The sequence below is a fragment of the Pristis pectinata genome, unplaced genomic scaffold (genome assembly GCF_009764475.1).
Source record: "Pristis pectinata isolate sPriPec2 unplaced genomic scaffold, sPriPec2.1.pri scaffold_174_arrow_ctg1, whole genome shotgun sequence".
Lineage (NCBI taxonomy): Eukaryota > Metazoa > Chordata > Chondrichthyes > Rhinopristiformes > Pristidae > Pristis > Pristis pectinata.
Window position 1 is genome coordinate 26,668 of NW_026262507.1, and position 21,749 is coordinate 48,416.

Here is a 21,749-nt window from a genome sequence, read left to right on the forward strand (position 1 = left end):
CTAAGAAAGATGGGGGCAGGAGGGGTAACAGGGGAGACTTGCACCACCGCCTGCAAGTTCTCCTCCTCCGTACCGCCTGGGAGAGACACTGGACGTTCCTTCATGGCAGAAATCTTGCAATTCCTTATCAGACAGCATCCTGGGATCACCTTCGCCACAGGGACTGCAGTGGTTTGAGGAGGCAGCTCGTCCCCAGCTCCTCCTGGGTGGTAAATACTAGCCTAAAGGGCGGCAACCACTTGATAGTTTATTGCCTTCCCTCATCAAAATGGCCACCACCTCCCCTCACCACAATGGCCGCCGCCTCCCCTCACCACAATGGCCCTTGCCTCCCCTCACCACAATGGCCGCCGCCTCCCCTCACCACAATGGCCGCTTGCCTCCCCTCACCACGATGGCCGCCGCCTCCCCTCACCACAATGGCCCTTGCCTCCCCTCACCACAATGGCCCTTGCCTCCCCTCACCACAATAGCCACCGCCTTCCCTCACCACGATGGCCGCTTGCCTCCCCTCACCACGATGGCCGCTTGCCTCCCCTCACCACAATGGCCGCTTGCCTCCCCTCACCACAATGGCCGCTTGCCTCCCCTCACCACAATGGCCGCCGCCTCTCCTCACCACGATGGCCGCCACCTCCCCTCACCACCATGGCCGCCACCTTCCCTCACCACAATGGCCACTGCCTCCCCTCACCACCATGGCCGCCACCTTCCCTCACCATAATGGCCGCTGCCTCCCCTCACCACCATGGCCGCCACCTTCCCTCACCACAATGGCCGCTTGCCTCCCCTCACCACAATGGCCGCCGCCTCCCCTCACCACAATGGCCGCCGCCTCCCCTCACCACAATGGCCCTTGCCTCCCCTCACCACAATGGCCGCTTGCCTCCCCTCACCACAATGGCCGCTTGCCTCCCCTCACCACAATGGCCGCCGCCTCTCCTCACCACGATGGCCGCCACCTCCCCTCACCACCATGGCCGCCACCTTCCCTCACCACAATGGCCACTGCCTCCCCTCACCACCATGGCCGCCACCTTCCCTCACCATAATGGCCGCTGCCTCCCCTCACCACCATGGCCGCCACCTTCCCTCACCACAATGGCCGCTTGCCTCCCCTCACCACAATGGCCGCCGCCTCCCCTCACCACAATGGCCGCCGCCTCCCCTCACCACAATGGCCCTTGCCTCCCCTCACCACGATGGCCGCTTGCCTCCCCTCACCACGATGGCCGCTTGCCTCCCCCTCACCACAATGGCCAGGGGGAAGGACAACACTGCCAGCAAGTTCCCCTCTGCCGTCCCAACTGGGTAACACGTTGGCCCTGGTTCTAAATCCCTACCTGATGGCATCGAGGGAGCACCTAAGCCACAAGGGCTGGGCTCCTCAGGGAGGCTGCTCACCTCCTCACCTTGTGGGAATGGGAGGGAGGAAGCGTGGGTTTCAAGTCCGTCCTGCAACAATGCCTCGCCCTCCTCGAGGCAGCACAACAGTTGGAACTGCTGCGTCTCAGCTCTTTGATGCCGACCTCCGTCTGTGTGCGGAGTCTGCACGCTCTCCCTGTGACCCCGTGGGTCCCCCCCCCGACCCCCGGGGGCTCCGGTTCCCTCCCACGTCCCAAAGACCGTGCGGGTCGGTGGGTTAATTGCAACTGCCCCCCACCCCCGGTGTGTGGTCGAGGGGCAGAATCTGGGGGGGGAGTTGACGGGAATGAAACGGGATCAGTGTAAATGGGTGGCTGTTGGTCAGCGCAGACCCTGTGGGCCGAAGGGCCTGTCTCCGTGTTGCAAGTTCACTCCCCAGAGACCCGAGAGACCGAGGTACAAACCCCACTGCAGCGGCGGCGGGATTTAAAACTCTGTGAATGATCGGCAAATGAAATCATCAAATCATCGAAAATTATGACCCCGAATCCCCAGGTTGCCACGGGAACCCGCTTGGTTCTCTGATTCCCGGCCGGGGAGGGAACCTGCCATCTTTACCAGCCGTGGACCAGTTTGAGACTTCAGCCCCACCTAGAACGTAGAACATTACAGCACAGTACAGGCCCTTCGGCCCACAATGTTGTGCCAACATTTTATCCTGCTCTAACCCTTCCCTCCCACATAGACCCCCCATTTCTCTATCATTCATGTGTCTGTCTAAGAGTCTCTTAAATGTCCCTAATGTATCTGCCCCCCCACAACCTCTGCCGGCAGTGTGTTCCACACACCCACCACTCTCTGTGTAAAAAAACTTACCCCTGACATCCCCCTTATACCTTCCTCCAATCACCTTAAAATGATGTCTCCTCGTATTGGCCATTGTCACCCCGGGAAAAAGTCTCTGACTGTCCGCTTGATCTGTACCTCTTGTACACCTCTATCAAGTCACCTCTCATCCTCCTCCTCTCCAAAGAGTAAAGCCCCAGCTCGCTCAACCTATCCTCAGAAGACATGCTCTCCAATCCAGGCAGCATCCTGGTAAATCTCCCTCTGCACCCTCTCGAAAGCTTCCTACGAGGCTGGCGCTCAAATACCCTTGAAGGAGCTGCCCAGTTTGGTGACGATGAGTAAATGCTAACGTTATTAGCACAATTCCCGACGTGTCAGTAGATGAACAAAAGGCTGTTTGGTGGAAATATATTCCCATAACCCTGCCAAAACAGAAGCCCTGGACGCCAATGAATTTCTAAAGCAGAGGGTGGTGGGGTCTCACTGACCGCTTGTAACAAGGGGTGAGGATGTACAGTCACACAGTATGGAAACAGGTCCTTCAGCCCAACTAGTCCATGCCGACCAAGGTTCCCCATCCAAGCTATTCCCAGTTAAGATAAGATATCTTTATTAGTCACATGTACATCGAAACACACTGTGAAATACATCTTTTTGCGTAGAGTGTTCTGGGGGGCAGCCCACAAGTGTCGCCATGCTTCTGGCGCCAACATAGCACCCCCGCAACTTCCCAACCCGTACGTCTTTTGGAATGTGGGAGGAAACCGGAGCACCCGGAGGAAACCCACGCAGACACACGGGGAGAACGTACAAACTCCTTACAGGCAGCGGCCGGAATTGAACCCGGGTCGCTGGCATTCTAAAGCGTTACGCTAACCGCGACACTACCACGCCTGCCCACGTTTGGCCCATATCCCTCAAAACCTTTCCTACCCATGTCTTTCGAAGGAGATTGTTGTAGCTGCCTCAGCCGCTTCCTCTGGCAGTTTATTCCATATACGGACCACCTTCTGTGAGTAAAACAAAACGTAGCCCATCAAGTTCCTATTAAATCTGTCCCCCTCTCACCTTAAACCTATCTCCCAACCCTGGGGCTTGGTTCTTGATTCCCCAAGCCTGGGGGGAAAGACTGTGTGCCTTCACCCTATCGATGCCCCTCATGATTTTACACACCTCCATTAGATCACCCCTCAGTCTCCTACCCTCCGAGGAATAAAGTCCTAGCATGCCCAACCGCTCCCTATAACTCAGTCCTTCGTGTTCTGGCAACAGCTTTACTGCACTGTTTCCAGTTTAGTGACATCTTTCCTATAGTGGGGTGAACAGAATATATTCAATACAGTGAGCAACAATATCCAAGGGGTTGAGACCGAGACTGTCAGTGATCCGATAAAACCCCCAACCCCCCCCCACAGTCCGGAGAAGTGTGAGGCGGTACACTTTGGAAGGACAAACTCCAAGGCGGAGTACAAAGTTAATGGCAGGATTCTGGGCAGTGTAGAGGAGCAGAGGGATCTGGGGGTTCATATCCACAGATCCCTGAAAGTTGCCTCACAGGTGGACAGGGTAGTTAAGAAAGCTTATGGGACGTTAACTTTCATAAGTCGAGGGATCGAGTTTAAGAGCTGCGAGGTAATGATGTGGCTCTACAAAACTCTGGTTAGACCACACTTAGAGTACCTTGGCCAGTTCTGGTCGCCTCATTATAGGAACGATAGAAACATAGAAAACCTACAGCACAGTTCAGGCCCTTCAGCCCACAAAGCTGTGCCGAACATGTCCCTACCTTAGAAGTTACTAGGCTTACCCACAGCCCTCTATTTTACTCAGCTCCGTGTACCTATCCAACAGTCTCTTAAGAGACCCTATCGTATCCGCCTCCACCACCATTGCCGGCAGCCCGTTCCCCGCACTCACCACTCTCTGAGTAAAAAACTCCTCTGTACCTACTCTCCAGCACCTTAAACCTGTGTCCTCTCGTGGCCACCATTTCAGCCCTGGGGAAAAGCCTCTGACTATCGACCTGATCAATACCTCTCATCATCTTATATCAGGTCCCCCCTCATCCTCCGTCTCTCCAAGGAGAAAAGGCCGAGTTCCCTCAGCCTGCTTTCATAAGGCATGCTCCGCAATCCAGGCAGCATCCTTGTAAATCTCCTCTGCACCCTCTCTGTGGCTTCCACATCCTTCCTGTAGTGAGGCGACCAGAACTGAGCACAGTACTCCAAGTGGGGTCTGACCAGGGACCTATATAGCTGCAACAATACCTCTCAGCTCCTAAATTCAATTCCACGGTTGATGAAGGACAATACACCATATGCCTTCTTAACCACAGTTAACCTGCGCAGCCGCTTTGAGCGGCCTAAGGACTCGGACCCCAAGATCCCTCTGATCCTCCACACTGCCAAGAGTCATACCATTCAGACTATATTCTGCCATCATATTTGACCTACCAAAATGAACCACTTCACATTTATCTGGGTTGAACTGCATCTGCCACTTCTCAGCCCAACTCTGCATCCTATCTATGTCCCTCTGTAATCTCTGACAGCCCTTCAAACTATCCACAACACCCCCAACCTTGGTGTCATCCGCAAAGTGTTGGAGAGGGTGCAGAGGAGGTTTACGAGGATGCTGCCTGGTTTAGAGAGTGTGCATTATGAGGAGAGACTAAGGGAGCTAGGGCTTCACTCTTTGGAGAGGAGGAGGATGAGAGGAGACATGATAGAGGTGTACAAAGTATTAAGAGGAATAGATAGAGTGGACAGCCAGCGCCTCTTTCCCAGGGCACCAATGCTCAATACAAGAGGGCATGGCTTTAAAGTAATGGGGGGGAAGTTCAAGGGAGATATCAGAGGGAGGTTTTTTAGCCAGAGAGTGGTTGGGGCATGGAATGCGCTGCCTGGGGGGGTGGTGGAGGCAGGTACGTTGGTCAAATTCAAGAGATTACAAGATAAACATATGGAGGAATTTAAGATAGAGGGATATGTGGGAGGAAGGGGTTAGATAGTCTTAGGTGAGGTTTAAAGGTGGGCACAACATGGTGGGCCGAAGGGCCTGTATTGTGCTGCACTGTTCTGTGTTCTAAACAAGCCCAAACTCGCTGACCGGTCTCCTAAATCTCTCCCTCTGCAGGAGGACGAGGGGAAGGAGAAAAAGAAGGAGAAACGTGAGTGACCCATCCGGGGGGGGGGGGGGGGGGGGGTTGGTGGGCTGCCGACAGCTATCCAACCGAGGGAGGCTTCTCCTGGGCTTTGCTTCCCGTCGGGAGCCGGAATCCGCGGCCGTCGTGATCTCGGGAAGCGGAGCGGGGGGGGGGGGGGGAGTAGGGCGGGGACCACCCCTCTCGGATCCCTGCTGACGAGGGAGGAGGGGGGGGGTTCTCTGTTGTGGAACAGATTCGGGGTCTCGAAGGGCGAGGACTCTGAACACAGTCCTGGAGATAAATGATTTATTTACAAAAGACGAACGCGGGGAACGGGTAACGGGAATAACACACACACCCACACCCACACACACACACCCACACACACACCCACACACCCACACACACACCCACACCCCCACCCCCACACCCACACACGCACGCACGCACACCCGCCCGCACACACCCGCCCACGCACACGCGCTCACGCACACACGCGCACACACACACGCGCACACACACACGCGCACACACACACGCGCACACACACACGCGCACACACACACGCGCACACACACACGCACACACAACAAACTGAGTACAGACAACCAAGTAAAAACAATACAATACCCGCCACCCCTTGACTCAGTGCAGGCACGGCTCTCTGCTACTAGGGACACTAACTAAGACGCTCCCAACCCTTTTAGCAGTGCACACCTCACCAATGATCTCTCCAGCGCCGTTCCACGGTCCTCGGCCTGGAGTGAAGCAGGGTGATCCCTCGAAGCCGGCAAAGAGAAAGAGCCGAGCACATGTGGCGCCCTTTATAGTGCTGGAGGGCTGGGAGGCTCCGGCCCAGGTAATTTACAAAGGCCAATGGCCCGGTGCCGGCGAGGACTAATCGATGGCCCGAGGCCAAGTACAAAGATGCTTAAAGGGGCCAATGGTCAGATGTGCGCCGATGGGTGGGGCGGGGCCAGACCTTGATTGGCAGTGGTGTGTCTTCCGACCAGGTAGTGGGCAGTGCTGTCACGTGACAGCCACGACCCCCAACAATACAATCTTGCATCCCAGAATGGGTGCGTCGTGTCACGGTGCGGTTCCGGACGGGAACGACGAGGGGGGTGTGTGTGTGTGTGCTAACTCTCTCAACCCTCAACAAACAGCTCCAAAGTGCGGGTTACAGAAGCCCAACGAGAAGATCGTGGCCCTGGTCCAGCGGGTGAAGCCAGAGCTCAGGTCACTGAAGGAGGCGTGCATCCTGGTGAGTGACGGGGCTGGGGGGTGGGAGGGGGGGATGTCTGTCGCTAATTATAAACGCAGCGCGCAATTTAAAACGCATCAGACGAATATCGACAAGCACTCTGCCGGAGGAACTCAGCGGGTCGAGCTGCATCTGTGGGAGGGGGGAGGAATTGTCGACGTTTCGCATCGAAACGCTGCATCAGGGCTGATGTACTGATGTTGGAGAGGGTTCAGAGGAGATTTACGAGGACGATTCCCAGAATGAAAGGGCTTACGTACGATGAGCGATTGTCGGCTCTTGGACTGTGTTCATTGGAGTGCAGAAGAATGAGAGGGGAACCTCATAGAAACATTTCGAATGTTGAGAGAACTGAACAGAGTAGATGTGGCCAAGCTGTTTCCCTTGGTGGGTGAGTCCAGGACCAGAGGGCACAGTCTTAGAATTAGAGGGTACCCATTTAGAACAGAGATGAGGAGAAATTTCTTTAGCCAGGGGGCTGTGGATTTGTGGAATTCGTTGCCACGTTCAGCTGTGGAGGCCCGATCATTGGGGGTGTTTAAGGAGGAGGTTGATAGGTATCCAATTAGTCAGGGTATCAAGGGATATGGGGAAAAGGCTGGGAACTGGGGCTGGATGGGAGACTAGTTTAGCTCGTGGTGAGGTAGCGGAGCAGACTCGACGGGCCGAACGGCCTCCTTCTGCTCCTTGTGATCGTGTGGCCCAGAGTTCGTCCAGCAGATTGTTGCTCCGAATTCCAGCATCTGCAGTCTCCGGCATCATGAGACAATGACTTCGCCGAGCAACGATACCTTCTTAATCTCGAATGATTCAGTCAAAGATTCATCAAGTAGATCCATCGACTCACAGGCCTTTTAGTTACTTGCACAACTCAGAATCGGATTTATTATCACTGACTTCTATGTTGTGAAATGTGTTGTTTTGTGGCAGCAGTACAGTGCAAAGGCTTAAAAATTACTGTAAGTTACATAAAATAAAGTGAGTTCATGGACTGTTCAGAAATCTGATGGCAGAGGGGAAGAAGCTGTTCCTGAATCGCTGAGTGCGGGTCTTCAGGCTCCTGTACCTCCTGCCCGATGGTACTGACGAGAAGAGGGCACGTCCCGGGTGGTGAGGGTCCTCAGTGATGGATGCTGCCTACTTGAGGCACCGCCTCGAAGATGTCCTCGATGGCGGGGAGTGTTGTGCCCGTGATGGAGCTGGCCGAGTCTGCAACCCTCTGCGGCCTCTTGCGATCCTGCACATTGGAGCCTCCACACTGGTCACCCCCCTGGGTCCGGGACAGGGCAGAGCTCCTACTACACCCCCCTGGGTCACTCCAGGTTCTGGGTCAGCACAGGTATCTCACTAGGTGGGGACCTTGCAGGAAGGAGACAGAGAGCTTAGTGGAATGGTGCCACGACAACAACCTTTCCCTCAGTGTCAGCAGAACAAAAGAGCTGGTCATTGACCTCAGGAAAGGGGGTGGTGTACATGCATCTGTCTACATCAATGGTGCTGAGGTCGAGAGGGTTGAGAGCTTCAAGTTCCTTGGAGTGAACATCACCAACAGCCTGTCCTGGTCAAATCACGTAGATGCCACGACCAAGAAAGCTCACCAGCGCCTCTACTTCCTCAGGAGGCTAAAGAAATTTGGTTTGTCCCCTTTGACACTCACCAACTTTCATCAATGCACCATAGAAAGCATCCTATCTGGATGCATCACGGCTTGGTACGGCAACTGCTCTGCCCAGGACCGCGAGAAACTGCAGAGAGTTGTGGACACAGCCCAGCACGTCACAGACACCAGCCTCCCCTCCTTGGACTCTGTCTTTACCTCTCGCTGCCTTGGTGAAGCAGCCGGCATAATCAAAGACCCCACCCACCCGGGACATTCTCTCTTCCATCGGGTAGAAGATACAGGAGCCTGAGGGCACGTACCACCAGGCTCGAGGACAGCTACTACCCCACTGTGATAAGACTATTGAACGGTTCTCATATACGATGAGATGGACTCTGACCTCACGATCTACCTTGTTGTGACCTTGCACATTATTGCACTGCACTTTCTCTGTAGCTGTGACACTTTACTCTGTACTGTTATTGTTTTTACCTGTACTACCTCAATGCACTCTGTACTGACCCAATGTAACTGCACTGTGTAATGAATTGACCTGTACCATCGGTTTGCAAGACAAGTTTTTCACTGTACCTCGGTACAAGTGACAATAATAAACCAATTCCAATACCCTTTCCCCTGTTCCTGCTTCCACAGCTCACCACTTGGATCACCTACCTGATCCCCAAGATCGAGGACGGCAACGACTTTGGTGTCGCAGTGCAGGTGAGTGAGTAGCGGGGGGAGATACACCGGCAGGTGCGCTGTTGTAAGGTAAGACAAGTTCGAAATGTCTCGAGGGGCAAGGACTCTGGACACAGTCCTTGGAGTTAAAATGGTTTATCCGCAGCGACAAAACGCGGGACAGGATGAACGGGAACGGACACACACCTACACACACGCACACGGGTGATCGTGAACGTGGGGGGGAATCGCAACAAGGGTGAGATGCGCGCGCACACACACACACACACACACACACACACAGACACCCACACACACACACACACACACACAGAGACACCCACACACACACACACCCACACACACACACACACACACAGACACACACGCACAGAGACACACGCACAGAGACACACGCACAGAGACACACACACATACACACACACACAGAGACGCACACACACAGAGACACACACACAGACACACAACAAACTGGGTACAAACAAGTCAAGGAAGGAACAGTACGGTACCCGCCACCCCTTGACTCAGTGCAAGCATCAGCTCTACGCTCCTGGGAATCTACTTAGGACACTTGCGGAAGTGCACACTCTCACCAGTGGTCTCCTCGGTGTTGTTTCACGATTCCCGGAGCAGTCAAGAGAGAGCGAACCACGCACGTGTGGCGTTCTTTATAGCGCTGTAGGGCTGGGTGGAGCCAGCCCAGGTAATTCAAACAAGCCAATGGCTCAGGACCAGGTCCAAAGGTGTTTACAAAGGCCAATGGTCAAGGGTGTGCGCTAATGGGTGGGTGGGGCCGGGCCATGATTGACAGTGGTGTGGCTTTCGACCAGGTGACAGCCGTGACCCTTCACAATACATGTGGGGTGGGGTGGTTTCTGTCACCGTCCCCCGCACCCCCCCCCCCTCCCTCTGGTTGATTCTGTCCCGGGGGGGGGGGGGGGGGCTCCCTCTCCCCTTTCGCACCACTGTTTGCTCCTCTCCCCGGCGGGCCCGGCGCGGCGGCCCAGCGGTTAGAGCCACTGACTCCCAGCCTCCGGAGACCCGGGTTCGGGTCCCACCCCCGGCGCCGTCCCTACGACGCGGGGGTTAATCGGCCCTGCTGGGAATCGGTCCCCCCCCCGCCCCCCCCCCCGGTGTGGGAGCGAGGGGCGGAATCTGGGGAGGAGAAGTCGACGGGAAGGTGGGGAGAATAAAACGGGATTGGCGGGGAGCTGGGAGAGCTGTCCCCACCGCGTCACCTCCTGAGGCGTCAAGAGGGAAGGCCGGTGCGTTCCCGTAAACCGAGGCCGTTCGGGCCGCGAATCCGTGCCGGCTCCCGGAGGGACCCTCCTCCCCGTCACCTTGCGCCTCCCCCCCCCCACCAGATTTTACCCCTTCGCCTCCACACACACACACACACACACACACACACACACACACACACACACACACACGGACAGGGAGAGGCTGTTCGGCCCCTCTCGGGCCTGTCAGCCGCAGTGAGCGGAGGAGGCCGCTGGGGTTTGGGGAAATGGAGGGGGAGGGGTGGTGGAGACGGGTCGGGTGGGGTGGCGCCGTGGGGAAATGTCCGAGTGAAGCGGGAGCTGGGGTGGGTCAGTGTGTGTGTGGGGGTGGGGGGTGATAATGGGATGGGGTAGCAGTGCCTCTCAGACAGCCTGGGTCTGGGAGGGGGAAGGGGAGGGGGGCACGTGATCTGAGGGGGGTCCGACCAAGCTGACCTGGTCTGTGGTGGGCTGTGGGGGGGGGGGGGTGGGTGGTGGAGGTGGGGAGGGGGGAGTGGGTTTGGGGGCGGAGTGGTCCAGGACACTTTCGGCCGACTCCCGCACCTCGGGGGTCGGGGAGGGGAAGGTCACGGGGCAAGGTGGGGCCCGTGGCCCTGGGGAGGGGCTCAACATCCTTCGGAGAGTGACGTGTGCTGGTCTTCTCTCTGTCTCTCTTCCCCCCACCCCCCCCCAACCTCAGGAGAAGATTCTGGAACGTATTGGAGCCATCAAGACCAAGGTGGAGGGATTCCAGACCGCCATCACCAAGTAGGACCCCTTCCCCTCCCCGCTGCTGACCCCACCCTCACACCCCTTCCCGAGGGACCCCCGGCACCTGACCTGTCCTCCGCGCACGGCACTGTACAGACAGACAGACAGACAGACACACACACACACACACACACACAGACATGTCTGCATACACGTAGGCGTGCACGCAAACACCTAGCGTATGCCCTTGTGCACACACGCCTGCATGTACACTCACATGTAGCGTGCTACAGACACACATGTAGATGTAAGGGCCTGCAGCACACAGACACACACACACCACACGGAGTCAGAGAGTCTCCCAGCACGGCCTACCCAGCCCCTGCCGACCACCGAGCACCCAGTTACACCGACCTCCCCCCCCCCGCCAGCCGACATTCCCAGCAACTCCCCCCAGAACCTACCCCCTCACCCACACACTGGGGGGGGGGGGGGGGGGAACAATTCTCAGCAGCCGATTAACCCACCGACCCGCACATCATTGGGACATGGGAGGGAACCGGAGCCCCCAGGGGAGTGTGTACACCCTGCACACAGACACATCTATACACTTGCACTAGCCATAGAGCACAGGAAACAGGCCATTCGGCCCCTCTAGTCTGTGCTGAAACTTCACTCCGCTAGTCCCGTTGACCTGCACCCAGTCCATGACCCTCCAGACCTCTCCCGTCCATGTATCTATCCAATTTATTCTTCAAACGTAAGAGTGAGCCCGCATTTACCACGTCAGACGGCAGCCCGTTCCACACTCCCACCACTCTCTCAGTGAAGAAGTTCCTCCAAAACCTTTCCCCTTTCACCCTAAAGCCATGTCCTCTGGTACTTATCTCTCCTGGTCTAGGTGGAAAGAGCCTACTCGCACTTACTCTGTCTGTACCCCTCATAATTTTGTAAACCTCTATCAGATCTCCCCTCATTCTTCTGCGCTCCAAGGAATAAAGTCCTAACCCATTCAATCTTTCCCTGTAACTCAACTCCTGAAGACCCAGCAACATTCTAGTAAATCTCCTCCGCACTCCTTCAATCTTACTGTTATCCTTCCTATAGCGAGGTGACCAGAACTGCACACAATACTCCAAATTCGGCCTCACCAATGTCTCATACAACCTCACCATAACATCCCAACTCCTGTACTCAATACTTTCATGTATGAATGCCAGGATGCCAAAAGCCTTCTTTACAACCCTGTCGACCTGCGACGCCACTTTTAGGGAATTATGTATCTGAGCTCCCAGATCCCTTTGTCCCTCCGCACTCCTCAGTGCCCAACCATTTACAGTGTGTGCCCTACCTTGATTTGTCCTTCCAAAATGCAACCCCGCACACTAGTAACATATAAACACACACGTCTATTGGCACATGCATTTAAGGGAACACGCAAATCACGTATGTTTGCATACCCACAAAAAATTGCATGTGAAATCTAACATGTACACGCACACTAACATGCACAGCGTACACACGGACACTGCGCCCATACACGCAAGTGCACAGAGATCGAGTACGTCCGTGTTAGCGGCTCCCGTAGGTGTAGTGTGCCCCCCGTCTGCATACTGTGCACATGCCGACACGCGCAGACTGTATGTGCGCATGTGACCCACGCGGGCGAACGCGCACGCTTGTTCGCGTTCTCTCCTCGCGCAGGCAAGCGCAGTCCTGCAGCCGGACATTTGGCAGGGGGGTGGTCCCGCCGGAGCATGAACGCCCTGTGCAGCACCGTCACCTGCCCCCCCTTGCAGATTCCCCCCCAACCCCCTCGTAGATTCCCCCCATCCCCCCTCGCAGATTCCCTCCCACACCCCCCTCACAGACTCCCCCACCCTCCGAGGCTGACGAGCTCCCTCCGTCCCACCACAGGTACTTCACCGAGCGAGGGGACGCAGTGGCCAAAGCTTCCAAGGACACCCACGTGGTGAGTGACCCACCTCTTAACACTGCTCACCAGCCCCTACAGGGAGGCGGGTGGGGGGGTGGGGCCGGACTCTGGACTGGGTGTGGGGGGTGGGGGGGCGGCGGCAGGGGGAGCCCCAAATTGGGGTCGGCAGGAAGGGCCCTCATCCTGGGTCTGCAGTAAGAGGCTACCACATTCAGAGCGATGGGGGGGGTGTCTCACTGAAACCTCCTGGACACTGGAAGGCCGGGATAGAGCGGACGCGGAGAGGACGTTCCCGTCAGTGGGAGAGTCCGGGATCCGAGGGCACAGCCTCAGGACGAAGGGACGTCCCTTTAGGATGGAGATGAGGAGGAATTTCTTCAGCCGGAGGGCGGTGAACCTGTGCGATTTTGTTGCCCTTCACCCCCCACCGCCCTCACCGATGGAGAACCCATCAATCCCTGTTTTAAATACCCCCAGTGACTTGTCCTCCACCCCCCTCTGTGGCAACGAATCCCACGGATTCACCGCCCTCCGGCTGAAGGATTTCCTCCTCATCTCCGTCCTAAAGGGACGTCCCTTCGTTCTGAGGCTGTGCCCTCGGATCCCGGACTCTCCCACTGACGGGAACGTCCTCTCCGCGTCCGCTCTGTCCCGGCCTTCCAGTACCCGGGAGGTTTCAGTGAGAACCCCCACCCCCACCTCATCCTTCTGAACTCCATCGGGTACAGGCCCAGAGACGTCAAACGCTCCTCGTACGTTAACCCTTCCACTCCCGGGACGGTTCTTGTGAACCTCCTCTGGACCCGGCACGTCCTACCTGAGATACAGGGCCCAGAACGGCTCACAGTGCGGTCTGACCCACGCCTCGTAAAGCCTCGGCCGTACACCCCCGGGTGGGAAGCCACCTCCTCCTCCCTGCCCCCACGCCCCCCGAGCCTTCGCTGGCGATGGAGCTGCCCCCGCCCCCGTCGGCTCGCGGCCTCTCACGGACCCCCACCCGTTTCAGATGGATTACCGCCAGCTGGTGCACGAGAAGGACGAAGCTGCCTACCTGGATATCAGGACGATGATCATGGACGTCAGAGGATACTACGTGAGTACAGCAGTTGGGGCAAACTCGGGGACTTACAGCCTCGGCAAGGGGGCAACGTCCTGCGGGGGAGGGCAACTGAAGTAGGCTCCCTGGGGGAGGTGGGGGGGGGGGGCGGAGGGTGAGGGAGCTGGAGGGTGAGGGAGGTTACTGGGGACTCTTATCCAGGGGAGGGAGATTACTGATGCACACTGTGTGGGGGAGGGAGATTACTGGTACGCGGTCGGGGGGAGGGAGATTACTGAGGTCCTCTCCCCCTCTGTCCCTCTCTCCCCTCTCTCCCCCCATCCTCTCCCCCCCATCCTCTCCCCCTCCCCCTCCATCACCCCCGTCCATCCTCTCCCCCCTCCCCCTCCATCCTCTCCCCCTCCCCCTCCATCGTCTCCCCCCTCCCCCTCCATCGTCTCCCCCTCCCCCTCCGTCCCACTCCCCCTCCCCCTCCATCTCCCCCTCCCCCTCCATCCTCTCCCCCTCCCTCCATCCTCTCCCCCCTCCCTCCATCCTCTCCCCTCCCCCTCCATCTCTCCCTCCCCCTCCATCCTCTCCCCCCTCCCTCCATCCTCTCCCCCCTCCCTCCATGCTCTCCCCCTCCCCCTCCGTCCCTCTCCCCCCTCCCCCTCCATCTGCCCCCTCCCCCTCCATCCTCTCCCCCCTCCCTCCATCCTCTCCCCCTCCATCCTCTCCCCCTCCCCCTCCATCCTCTCCCTCCCCCTCCATCCTCTCCCCTCCATCGTCTCCCCCTCCCCCTCCATCCTCACCCCCCTCCCCCTCCGTCCTCTCCCTCCCCCTCCATCCTCTCCCCCCTCCATCGTCTCCCCCTCCCCCTCCATCACCCCCCAGTCCATCCTCTCCCCCTCCCCCTCCGTCTCTCTCTCCCTCCCCCTCCATCCTCTCCCCTCCCCCTCCATCCTCACTCCCCTCCCCCTCCATCCTCTCCCCCCTCCCCCTCCATCCTCTCCCCTCCCCCTCTCTCTCTCCCCCCCCTCTCCGTCCTCCCCTCCCCCTCCATCCTCTCCCCCCTCCATCGTCTCCCCCTCCCCCTCCATCACCCCCCAGTCCATCCTCTCCCCCCTCCCCCTCCATCGTCTCCCACCTCCCCTCCATCCTTCCCCCCCTCCCCTCCATCCTCTCTCCCGCCACCATCCTCTCCCACCCCTCTCTCCCCCCCACCCCTCCCCTCCGAACGGTGAAACCCCCTCCTCACCCCTCTCCCTCCTCTTCGCCGCAGATCGAGCTGCTGGATTTGATCACCAAGAACGCGGAGAAGGTCACCAGTCCCAAGGGAGAGGAGAAGTCCTACTCCATGTACTGAGGGGATCTCTGCGAGGGAGGGGCTGCCCGGTCGGTCACGGCCAGCGGAGGACAGGATCCTGCCTCGGTCTGTGGTCCCGCGCACTGTCACCACCCCCCCCCAACACCTGTGGCCTTGTCTGTTATGTTGTGTCAGGTATTAATAAAGTAAGTTTATTATTTGAGTACAGAACGTGTGTGGACCTGTGACCGTTGACTCTTTGCACCGCGCTCCCTGCATCTCCCTGACTGCCTCGACCTTGTGTGTCAGCCCGGGGACGATCCGTCCCGGGGACTCATCTCCTCCTCTGCGTTCCTTCCCCCACCTTTTAAAGCATCTGTTAACTCTGGGGGAGAGAATTGCAGAGATCCACCAGCCCTCTGAGGGAAGAGGCTCCTCCAGCCCTCAGGGTGAAAGGACCGGCACCCCTCTCGTCCGAGACCCTCCCGCCGGGTGGGAACCTCTCCACATCTCCCCCCCCCCCCCACCACCTTGGGACTTTGCGTCTTCTCGGTTTGGTCGCCCCTCATTCTTCAGAGCTCCCCGGGAACACGGGGTCTTCATCGCTTCGGCCGCTCCTGGTGGGACAAACCTCTCCTTCCCACTCGCTGTGGGCGGCTCCTCCCAGCCTGTGGGGGGCGCCGTCTGGAGGACTGGGTGGGTCCTCCCAGCCTGTGGGGGGCGCCGTCTGGAGGACTGGGTGGGTCCTCCCAGCCTGTGGGGGGCGCCGTCTGGAGGAGTGGGCGGGTCCTCCCAGCCTGTGGGGGGCGCCGTCTGGAGGACTGGGTGGGTCCTCCCAGCCTGTGGGGGGCGCCGTCTGGAGGACTGGGTGGGTCCTCCCAGCCTGTGGGGGGCGCCGTCTGGAGGACTGGGTGGGTCCTCCCAGCCTGTGGGGGGCGCCGTCTGGAGGACTGGGTGGGTCCTCCCAGCCTGTGGGGGGCGCCGTCTGGAGGAGTGGGCGGGTCCTCCCAGCCTGTGGGGGGCGCCGTCTGGAGGACTGGGCGGGTCCTCCCAGCCTGTGGGGGGCGCCGTCTGGAGGACGGGGTGGGTTCTCCCAGCCTGTGGGGGGCGCCGTCTGGAGGACGGGGTGGGTCCTCCCAGCCTGTGGGGGGCGCCGTCTGGAGGAGTGGGCGGGTCCTCCCAGCCTGAGGGAGGCGTTGTCGCCCTGCTGGGGTCCTCCCAGCCTGTGGAGGGCGCCATCACCCTGATTGGGGGGGGGTCCTCCTGGCCAGTGGGTGGCGTCGGCCCCGTGCTGGGGGGGGGGTTGGGGGGTGGGGGGAGGGTGGTGGGTCCTCCCAGCCTACGGGTGGCGCTGTCTGACCAACCTGAGGAGGGGCGTGGGGCTGTTCAGCCCTCTGCCCCCTCCCCCTCCCCCTCCCCCCCCTCCCCCCTCCCTTCCCCCCTCCCCCTCCCCCCTTCCCCCTCCCCCTCCTCCCCTCCCCCTCCTCCCCCCTCCCCCTTCCCCCCCTCCCCCCTCCTCCCCCTCCCCCTTCCCCGTCCCCCTCCTCCCCCCTCCTCCCCCTTCCCCCCTCCCCTTCCCCCTCCCCCTGCTCCCCCTCCCCCCTCCCCCCACCCCCTCCTCCCCCTCCCCCCTTCTCCCCACCCCCTCCCCCCTTCTCCCCCTCCCCCTTCCCCCCCACCCCCTCCTCCCCCGCGTCCGCGTCTCGGATTGGGACCCTGCATCGGGACTGACCTCTCGGCCCCTGTCTCACCGCCTCCCTCCCGCCTCTTTACGCCGGCACTGCCCCCCCCCCCGCACTCTCCGTCCTGATGAGATATCTTCCTTTTTCAAGCTTTTTATTGAATTTCAAATTAATTCAAATGAATATCCCCAACATTAATGATTATACGAAGAGATCGAGATAACAGCAATAGCATTAATATAAATCCTCACAAGGAGTAAGGTATATAACCTGTACCTCCCGCTCTCTTACTAAGTGAACGTGATACAAAAAAAATTGAAAAGGGATTTAATTATGCGAAAAGAGAAGCCCCCAAATCAAGAAAGTAAAGAAAAGCAAACCGAAAACTTCAAAAAAAAAAGCTGGACTGATATTTCTTCGGTTGAAAAAATATCATCCTTATGTCGTTAGCTCCGCTCCTCTGTATTCAAAGGTTATTGAAAGGGGTTCGAGAAAGGTCTGCTTACGTCATGTGGAAATATTGAATAAATGGGCTCCAAACCTCCCCAAGTTTAAGCGAAGGATCAACAGTGCCTCTCCGAACTTTTTCTAAGTTTAAACATGCTATAGTGTAGATCTCTTTACTAGCTACATCTGCATCGAAACACACAGTGATGTTATCCCTTCAAGCGTTGTTAATGACCCCGGCTCTACCACTTCATAGAGTCAGACAGAACGGACGCCGCCCCATCTGGTCCATGCTGACCAAGGTGCCCCCATCCAAGCGAGCCTCATCTGTCTGCGTTTGGCCCATAACCTTCCAAACCTGCCCAATTGCGAAGAAATGTATCCGGGGAATCTCTCCTTACGGCGTACGAATGCATTGCCTCAGATCAAGAATCTCTTCGGACGGCCAAGCATCGATTATAAGGAGCTTAACATAACATTTCTTTATCAGTTACATGTACATCGAGACACACAGTGAAATGCATCTTTTGCAGAGAGTGTTCTGGGGGGCAGCCCGCAAGTGTCTCCGCGCTTCCAGTGCTAACATAGCACCCCCGCAACTTCCCAACCCGTACGTCTTTGCAACGTCGGAGGAAACCTGAGCACCCGGAGGAAGCCCATGCAGACACAGGGAGAACGTACAAACTCCTGACAGACGGCGGCCGGAATTGAACCCGGGTCGCTGGCGCTGTCATAGCGTTGCGCTGACCGCTACACTACCGTGCCTGCCTCCCCCCCGCAGGGTCTCAACCCGAATCATCGGCCATCCCTCTCCCTCCACGGACGCTGCCTCACCAGCTGAGTTCCTCCGACCCGTTGGCGTTTTCTGCTCCAGTTTCCGGCGACTCTTGCGTCAAGCTCCTGGCGAATCTCCTCCACGCTCTCTCCCAGTGCCGCCACGTCCGAACTGCGCGCAACGCTGAAGGTCCCGCCTAATGAGGCTGTAACGGGACGTCCCGACTCTTGTGGCTGGCGGAGGCGAGCACGCCGTGTTCACCAAGGAGTGCCCCAGCATCGGACCGAGACCCACCCGGCCGGAGAGGGGGTGATCGTTGGCCCGTCCCGAGCAACGGGCAGTGATGGGAGTCAGCGGGAATCTCGGCGGCACTGCTGGGTTTGGAGGATTGGAGATGGGGGGGGGGGGGGGGGATCTGGTTGGCCGCAGGTCCGGGAGGGGCTGAACGGCCTCCCCCTGCCTGGAAGAGTCATAGAGCCATACAGCGTGGAAAACAGGCCCCTCGGACCAACATCCATGCTAACCGAGTTGCCTAATTGAGCTAGTCCCAATCCTGTATCTTCTGACACCACGCGCCTCCCCATCCCCTGCCATCCATTAAGTTTGCTAAAAAGTTCTTTCCTTCTTTTACAATCTTTTTATTGTATTTCAAATTAATTCAAACTAACATACTTAACATCGATGATTATACAAATGGTACCACTCCTAATTTTTTCTAAGTTTAAACATGTTATAGTTTGAGAAAACCATTGAAATGTGGTAGGAGGTGTAGGGTCCTTCCATTGAAATAGGATGGATCTCTCGGCCATTAACGTAACAGGTGCAATCATACGACAAGCTGAAGCGGATAAATGGCCGGATTCCATCATTGGTAACCCAGTAATAGGATGAGGTTGTAAATCAATGTTCAATACAGTTGAGATAATATTAAACATGTCTCTCCAATATTTTTCCAGAAGAGGACAGGACCAAAACATATGTGTCAGGGAAGCCACCTCTGAATTACATCTGTCGCAGAGAGGATCTCAGGTGCTGCCTGGACTGGGGAGCATGCCTTATGAAAGCAGGTTGAGGGAACTCGGCCTTTTCTCCTTGGAGCGACGGAGGATGAGGGGGGACCTGATAGAGGTGTATAAGATGATGAGAGGCATTGATCGTGTGGATAGTCAGAGGCTTTTCCCCAGGGCTGAAATGGTGGCCACAGGAGGACACAGGTTTAAGGTGCTGGGGAGCAGGTACAGAGGAGATGTCAGGGGTAAGTTTTTTACTCAGAGAGCAGTGAGTGTGTGGAATGGGCTGCCGGCAACGGTGGTGGAGGCGGATACGATAGGGTCTTTCAAGAGACTGTTGGATCGGTACATGGAGCTGAGAAAAATAGAGGGCTGCGGGTAAGCCTGGTAATTTCTAAGGTAGGGACATGTTCGGCACAGCTTTGTGGGCCGAAGGGCCTGAACTGTGCTGCAGGTTTTCTCTGTTTCTATGATGATAAAAAAGTTCAATTCACTTAAAAACTCTATTTTCAAAAGTTAGAATGAAGGAGTTTGTCACCTATGTGCTTATTTTAAAAATATAAAACTAAAACATTTAAATAAACTAAAACTTAATCCCTCAGAGCTGATCCTCTCCAGGCAAAGGAATGCAAACACTGCTGAATACAGATTGTTCAAGCTGATTTCTTAGTGTGGAGTATATATTCTCCATGGATTCATGAAATCCAGCAAAGTCTGTTCACGGAGTGTGCAGACAAACGACAGAAAGGTCTCAGTAGGTCCTCTTTACTCAAGTTGGAAGAGGACCAGAATAAGTTCGAGCGAAATAGAGAGGTGGATTGATCGTGACCAGAAAACAATGGCGGGCAGTATTCCACACCGCTCGTCAATCCACAACAGGCTCCTGTAATGTTAACAGACCGGATGCTCCGTTTGAGGCTGAATCTCGTGCAGCCCAGTTTGGAGGAAGGGTGGGAACCACATAAGCCGTCGTAACTTAAACCGCAGGGAGAAGGGATTCATTTTGTGCACCGGGACTTGATGGTGAAGAAAGAGATGTGGAAATGATATATCGGACCTTGCACCTTATTGCACTGCACTTTCTCTGTAGCTGTGACACTTTACTCTGTACTGTTATTGTTTTTACCTGTACTACCTCAATGCACTCTGTACTAACTCAATGCACTCTGTACTACCTCAATGCACTCTGTACTAACCCAATGCACTCTGTACTACCTCAATGCACTCTGTACTAACCCAATGCACTCTGTACTACCTCAATGCACTCTGTACTAACTCAATGTACTCTGTACTACCTCAATGCACTCTGTACTAACTCAATGCACTCTGTACTACCTCAATGCACTCTGTACTAACCCAATGCACTCTGTACTACCTCAATGTACTCTGTACTACCTCAATGCACTCTGTACTAACCCAATGCACTCTGTACTACCTCAATGCACTCTGTACTAACCCAATGCACTCTATACTACCTCAACGCACTCTGTACTAACCCAATGCACTCTGTACTAACCCAATGTACTCTGTACTACCTCAATGCACTCTGTACTAACCCAATGTACTCTGTACTACCTCAATGTACTCTGTACTACCTCAATGCACTCTGTACTACCTCAATGCACTCTGTACTACCTCAATGCACTCTGTACTACCTCAATGTACTCTGTACTACCTCAATGCACTCTGTACTACCTCAACGCACTCTGTACTAACCCAATGCACTCTGTACTAACCCAATGTACTCTGTACTACCTCAATGCACTCTGTACTAACCCAATGTACTCTGTACTACCTCAATGTACTCTGTACTACCTCAATGCACTCTGTACTACCTCAATGCACTCTGTACTACCTCAATGCACTCTGTACTACCTCAATGCACTCTGTACTACCTCAATGCACTCTGTACTACCTCAATGTACTCTATACTAACCCAATGCACTCTGTACTACCTCAATGCACTCTGTACTACCTCAATGCACTCTGTACTACCTCAATGTACTCTGTACTACCTCAATGTAACCGCACTGTGTAATGAATTGACCTGTACGATCGGTTTGCAAGGACAAATTTTTCACTGGACCTCGGTACAAGTGACAATAATAAACCAAGACCAGGGAGAGGAATCTACAGGTCAGAATATTATCCACGGGAAGCGGCGACAGATTTTCTTAAAGCTGGAGGGTCTTCCCTGGCTCTGGGGGTGGAGGGAGGCGGTGTGTGGGGGAATGGGGGGAGGGGGGTGGGGGTGGGGATGTGGGGTGGGTGTGGGGTTCCTTTGCCTGTCTACAGGGTACTGGGGTCTTCCCAGCCGCTGGGTGGCGCCGTCTGGAGGACTGGCTGGAGGACTGGGGGGAGCGGGACCTCCCGGCCGCTGGGTGGCGCCGGCCGGAGGACCGGTGGGGGGGGGGCGGGACCTCCCGGCCGCTGGGTGGCGCTGGGTGGCGCCGGCTGGAGGACCTGGGGGTGGGGGCGGGACCTCCCGGCCGCTGGGTGGCGCCGGCTGGAGGACCGGGGGGGGGGGGGGCGGGACCTCCCGGCCGCTGGGTGGCGCCGCCGGAGGACCGGTGGGGGGGGGGGGGGGCGGGACCTCCCGGCCGCTGGGTGGCGCCGCCGGAGGACCGGGGGGGGGGCGGGACCTCCCGGCCGCTGGGTG

General features: G+C 57.0%; 2 protein-coding genes across 2 annotated transcripts in view; one reads left to right on the forward strand and one right to left on the reverse strand.

The window, feature by feature from the left end:
• Positions 1-15,407, forward strand: part of psme2 (proteasome activator subunit 2) — a gene marked incomplete at its 5' end in the record, with an annotated part of 41,924 nt that extends 26,517 nt beyond the window's left edge. Inside the window, 7 exons of the mRNA XM_052009881.1 lie at positions 5,350-5,383; positions 6,526-6,623; positions 8,878-8,946; positions 10,888-10,955; positions 12,816-12,870; positions 13,841-13,927; positions 15,153-15,407. Coding sequence (XP_051865841.1) covers positions 5,350-5,383; positions 6,526-6,623; positions 8,878-8,946; positions 10,888-10,955; positions 12,816-12,870; positions 13,841-13,927; positions 15,153-15,236 — 495 coding nt within the window. The remainder of the gene's footprint in view (positions 1-5,349; positions 5,384-6,525; positions 6,624-8,877; positions 8,947-10,887; positions 10,956-12,815; positions 12,871-13,840; positions 13,928-15,152) is intronic.
• Positions 15,408-15,481: 74 nt separating this feature from the next.
• LOC127567190 (basic salivary proline-rich protein 2-like) lies at positions 15,482-16,415 on the reverse strand. The gene is made up of 2 exons (XM_052009883.1): positions 15,707-16,415; positions 15,482-15,561 (listed from the first exon to the last, which is right to left on the reverse strand). Exons 1-2 carry the CDS (start codon positions 16,413-16,415, stop codon positions 15,482-15,484), a joined length of 789 nt encoding a protein of 262 aa, XP_051865843.1.
• Positions 16,416-21,749: the final 5,334 nt, after the last annotated feature.